Source organism: Pseudoliparis swirei, unplaced genomic scaffold, assembly GCF_029220125.1.
Source record: "Pseudoliparis swirei isolate HS2019 ecotype Mariana Trench unplaced genomic scaffold, NWPU_hadal_v1 hadal_38, whole genome shotgun sequence".
NCBI lineage: Eukaryota > Metazoa > Chordata > Actinopteri > Perciformes > Liparidae > Pseudoliparis > Pseudoliparis swirei.
In genome coordinates, this window is record NW_026613274.1 from 80,860 (window position 1) to 86,708 (window position 5,849).

Sequence of the window (5,849 nt, forward strand, 5' to 3'; positions counted from 1 at the left end):
TCCACAGGGTGGTGGGTCCCTGTGGGTGGTGGGTCCACAGGGTGGTGGGTCCCTGTGGGTGGTGGGTCCACAGGGTGGTGGGTCTCTGTGGGTGGTGGGTCCACAGGGTGGTGGGTCTCTGTGGGTGGTGGGTCCACAAGGTGGTGGGTCCACAGGGTGGTGGGTCTCTGTGGGTGGTGGGTCCACAGGGTGGTGGGTCTCTGTGGGTGGTGGGTCCACAGGGTGGTGGGTCCCTGTGGGTGGTGGGTCCACAGGGTGGTGGGTCTCTGTGGGTGGTGGGTCCACAGGGTGGTGGGTCCACAGGGTGGTGGGTCTCTGTGGGTGGTGGGTCCATGGGGTGGTGGGTCCAGAGGGTGGCTGCTTCATGTTTCTTTGGGCTGAGCCAGACAAGCTCCCCTCCTGGGTCTGGCTCCGGGAGGGTGTCTGGGCGAGGTAGCTCTAGTCTGTGGGCCTTGGGAGACCCAACCAGTCGCCCCCTGGTGGTCAGGAGAGAGAATGCAGCTCTAACACATGAAGTTTAGGCTTCACGCTGATATGATCACTGTCTCTTGGTCCTCAGGAGGGTAACCTGTTCTTCTCTCTCAAGCTCCGGTCCGAGGTCCGGTCAGGGAGCCACCGGCAGCAGCGTTGGGGTCTCAGGGAGGAAGTGGAGCTGGATGTATGAGACAGCTTCATGGGCGTGAAGGACCATCTGGAGGATGGGACAGGCCACATCCTCAGCCTGGGGCTGGATCTGGACTACCTCCATGTGGCCGGTGCTGAGCGGCAGGCGGGCCTGAGCACTGTGACGGGTGCTGGGGGTCTAGAGGTCAAAGCCGGGGCCTCGAGTACCAGCAGTGCCAGTCTTGGCTGCAGCAGCACCAGTTCCAGCTTCAGCAGCAGCAGCAGCACCAGTTCCAGCTTCAGCAGCAGCAGCAGCACCAGTTCCAGCTTCAGCAGCAGCAGCAGTTGCAATAACTTCTCGGACAACGACGATGAACGGCTCCACAATGGGTCCGGTTCTGAGTCTCAAAACCCTCACGAGGCGTCGCTGCAGCACCAAGAGTCCTCTTCGGTCCTCCAGACGGTCAGGCTGGACCTGGCACCAAGCCGATCCCCTGGAGACCCTCCACAGCCGGACCCCCTCACAGACTACCGCTCCAAGGTGGAGTTTGCCCTGAAGCTGGGCTACCCGGAGGCGCTGATGCCGCTGGTGCTGGTGAAGCTGGGCCCGGACGCACTCATCAACGATGTCCTGGGGGAGCTGGTGAAACTGGGAACCAAGACGGAAATGGAGCAGCAGGGAGGTCCGGCTGTCTCCCAGTCTCCCTCCTCCTCTTTGGCCTCCTCCTTCTCCTCCTTCTCCTCCTCCTCCTCCTCCTCCAGCTCCTCTCTGGACTCCTGCCGGCTGCTGTGTCCGGCCCAGCTGCTGGAGGACAAAGACAACCTCCGCCCCGTGGTGCTGGACGGGAGCAATGTGGCCATGAGGTGAGGAGGACCGAGTCCAGGAACCACCGGTTCCCTCTGGCCGCTGACACCAGAACACGGCAGAACTTTACCACTAATACACATTCACATGCGCAGGGATTATTAGGACGGCCCATTAGTTTAAAGCCGATTTAGAAACGGGTCTTCAACCTCGACATAAACATCTACATGGGAGTAAATGTTCAGATAGTAGACTCATCTTCAGCTTCCTTGGAGCACATGTCAGATGTCCTCCTCTCAGGGCGCTGAAGCTCATGAAGTCATGTGTGACCTGAGAGTTCTGCTGGTTGTAAATATGACCAAAGCAGCGTTTCTCTACTATTAGTGCCCCTAGGGGTACAGTGGAGTGCTGCAAGGGTAATGTGAGACATAATGTAGAAATGCCACTTTTGATGACAATATATTCATGTTTTCAATAATATCATTAACTGTCAACTGTTGCAACATTTTCTTTGAACAAAGATGTTGTGCAAAAAAGTCCAACAACTAATGGATTAGAATGGACTCAAAGACCAAATAAAACCATGTCACGGTGCTATGAGGTTTTAAATGAATGTCTTTCTGCTCCTGCAGTCATGGAAATAAGGAAGTGTTTTCCTGCCAAGGCATCCAGCTGGCTGTCGATTGGTTCTTGGAGCGAGGTCACCGTGACATCACGGTGTTCGTCCCCGCCTGGAGAAAAGAGCAGTCCCGCCCCGATGCGCTCATCACAGGTAACAGTTGGATGCAAAGCCTCATTGAGATGAACTCCTGCACATGTAACTGTATCCCGTCTCCAGACCAGGAGATCCTCCGGCGGCTGGAGAAAGAGAAGATCCTGGTCTTCACGCCCTCGCGCCGGGTTCAGGGACGGCGCGTGGTTTGCTACGACGACCGCTTCATCGTCAAACTGGCCTACGAGTCCGAGGGCATCATCGTCTCCAACGACAACTACCGCGACCTGGCCAACGAGAAGCCGTAGTGGAAGAAGTTCATCGATGAGCGTCTGCTGATGTACTCCTTCGTCAACGACAAGTAAGGAAATCCTGTGAAAACACTGAAGCAGAACATGTGCCCTCTGAAACACGGAGGGTCTCAACCACTAAAGATCACTTCAAGACGGGAATTTAGGAGGACTTCCTATTGACTTGAACCTTCATTTCCTCATTGTTGTTCCTTGGACCCTTTAGTTTGTCTCTTCGCGTGAGCATCACTGAGGCAAGCATCCCCTCTGTGTCTGGATTCATGCTCAGGATTTATTGTTAAACGGTGGTTTGTGGTTCTATCTTAACTGTGTCTTCAGGTTCATGCCACCGGATGACCCTCTGGGACGGCATGGACCCAGTCTGGAGAACTTCCTAAGGAAGAGGCCGATTATTGCCGAACACAGGAAGCAGCCATGTCCTTATGGTAAACAACAATTTGCACTTGTCATTATTTCTTTCTTAAAATAAGGAATTATATCTGTTGTTGACTGCTTTAATCTGGTTCTCCAAGGATGTATAATGACCCGTAATTTAATCAACTGTACTTCTTATGCTTGAAATGATGACCTTTATTTACAGCAATGTAGTTAACACAAATAATGCCATAAAATACAGCATCAAATGAATGAATTCAAACACATTATTCACAAGTACGTTTTTCGTCCTTCAGGGAAGAAGTGCACATATGGCCACAAGTGCAAGTTTTACCACCCTGAAAGGGGAAGCCAGCCCCAGCGTGCCGTGGCTGATGAGCTCCGTGCCAGTGCCAAGATGTCCTCAGTGGCGTCTAGAGGTCTGCTGGAAGACGCCCTTATGGTGAAGAGACAAAGCTCCGGCCAACCAGAAGGAACGGCTGAGACCGAGCGAAGTCGGGCCACTCCAAAGAAACAGTCGAACCCCAGCCCTCACAGCTCCTTCAGCGACCTTCTGGAGGACCGGCTCAGGATGCAGTCCAAAGGGGAAGGCCGGAGGGGAAGCGGCGGTAGCTGCAGCAGCTTTTTAGGGTTCCCGGCTCCGGGCGGACCCACTTCGTCTGGAAGCTTCGACCGATGGGAAGACCCTGGGGGAAACTGTGGAGGCAGCTCCAGGTTTGCTGGAGCCTCCGGAACAAGCCAGGCTGAAACTTACCGCAGATGCGAGTCTCCAGAGCCAAGCTACCGCTCCCTGGTGAAGGCCTACTCCGGCCTCAGTCTGGGGGTGCCACAGAGTCCTGAATGCTTCCGCCCGGCTGATCAGCGAGCTGGATCGAGGTCGGACTGTCGCAACGAAGGCAGTGCAGACTCTTCCTCCCCCGACCCCTTGTTAGACGATGGCCCCAAATGCCACCGTCACCACCACCATCATCACTGCTCTGGCCGGTTTGCCCATCCTGTGATCCGTGTTCCTCCTGGACTGGGCCACCACGCTCCTCGTGGCTATCCAGTTCCCCAAGCGCTACGGAGACAACTTGGTTTTGGCTTCGAAGACCCCCCATCTTCTGTTCCCTCTCATGGACCTCCACATCCCATCAAGTCCCCTTCAGCCCACGTGCCACCACACCTTCAGCATCCATTGCTGAGCAGCTTTCCGGGGGAATTCCCAGCTTGTCCACCTCAAGGCGCTCATTCCCACTCTCAGAGCTCGCCCTTCGGCCAGGATCTGATGACCTCCATTTGGCAGGAAGGCGGGCTCCAAGAATCGCAAGTGTACAAAGGGTCACCGCTTCATTCCCGAACAAACCACTCTGGGCTTAACCAACAACCCCAGCTTCCGGTAAACTGGGACTGGGATTACCATCAGTCCCCTAAGCCCCGCTACGATCCGTACACCTTCCAGAGCCTCCCAGAAGTCCTGGAGAAGGCTTGGCACTCGCCTTGGGCCAGGCAAACCCATTCGTCCCCCCGTGGTCTACCACCGCCCCCCCAGCTGTCCCTTCCACCCATTACTGCCCACCGGTCCCCGGCGCCGCAGCACCAGGAGCCCCCGGCCTTGGGTCGCTACCAGGACCTCAGAGAGAGGGTGTTTGTTAACTTGTGCCGCATCTTCCCTCCTGACCTGGTGAGGATGGTGATGACCAGGAACCCCCAGGTGGTGGACGCTCAGGAGCTGGCGGCTGTGATTCTGATGGAGAAATCGCAGCACGGTCCTTGAACGAGGGCCAGAGGCTGAAGCGTGGTCCTCACTTCCTGCTGCCGGTTTATCCCTCGCACTCGTCTTGATTATTGAAGTCACGGTTGGACAGAAGCCAAAAGAACAATTTATACAGCCGTTCATGCACTGCACAATGTTATTGCAGAGAAGCAGCCTCATTATTTTAATGGTATCTTTGTAAAGGGAAATCCCCAAATTGCCATATTTTTGTCTATGAATATGCTATTACAGCACTTAAGATCAGGAACGGTTGGGCTTCATGTCGGAGCTCCGGCTTTGAACCAGGACGGCGGCTTTGCTCCGGAGCCTTTCGTCTGTTTCAAGGTGGCAGCTTTGTTCATTTTAAATTAATTTATTTCTTATATTTTAAGTTATTTACATTTAAATGATTCTGTTTTTGGCACTTTTTTGTTATTAATGTGTTTCATCGTCAGCTTTTATTATTTGTTGGCAATTATATCAGGGTATAGGCTTTTACAGGTGACTTTGTAAAGTGGGCCGATGAGAACCACCTGCGGCTGAACGTGGCCAAGACCAGAGAGATGGTGGTGGACTTCAGGAGGAAGAGCTCCTCCCCCTCTGAGTGTCCTGGGAGTGGACGTGGACATGGTGGAGGAGGACCAGTACCTGGTGGAGGAGGACCAGTACCTGGTGGAGGAGGACCAGTACCTGGGCGTCTCCATCGACAGCCGACTGAACTGGAAGGCCAACATCAACGCTGTACAAGAAGGGGATGAGTCAACTCTTTTTCCTGAGGAAGCTTCGATCCTTCAACGTGTGCAGCAAGATGCTGGAGTTATTCTACCAGTCGGTTGTGGCCAGTGTGCTGCACTTTGCCATTGTCTGCTGGGGGAGCAGCATCGAGCAGTGACACCAGCCGTCTAACAGACTGGTGAGGAAGGCTGGCTCCATCATCGGCTGCCAGCTGGAGCACCTGGAACAGGTGGTGGAGAGGAGGACGTTGAAGAAACTGCTGTCCATATTGGACAACCCGGACCACCCTCTCCACCACCTCCTACAGGGACAGAGGAGGACTTTCTCCAGACGTCTCCTCACGCTGCCACAAGGACAGATACAGGAGAACCTGCCGGCGGCTATGAGGCTCTACAACAGATCACCTCTTGCCAGATCATAGTGCAATAACTGAATACTTACACTATGTTGATCTGCACTTCACACATCTCATTTGTTTGCACTACACATACACACACATTTCATTTCATTTGCTCTGCACTCATACACACACTTTGCTTTTTGCACTCTGTCTATATTTAATATTTTTGTATT

At 54.1% G+C, this 5,849-nt stretch overlaps 1 protein-coding gene across 1 annotated transcript; it reads left to right on the plus strand.

Moving 5' to 3' along the window:
* The first annotated feature begins 673 nt into the window (after positions 1 to 673).
* Positions 674 to 4,562, plus strand: LOC130191321 (ribonuclease ZC3H12A-like). Its single transcript, XM_056411015.1, is given in 5 exon segments — positions 674 to 1,467; positions 2,041 to 2,180; positions 2,247 to 2,481; positions 2,750 to 2,856; positions 3,103 to 4,562. Coding segments are annotated over 5 exon segments (2,736 nt in total).
* The last annotated feature ends 1,287 nt before the right edge of the window (positions 4,563 to 5,849 follow it).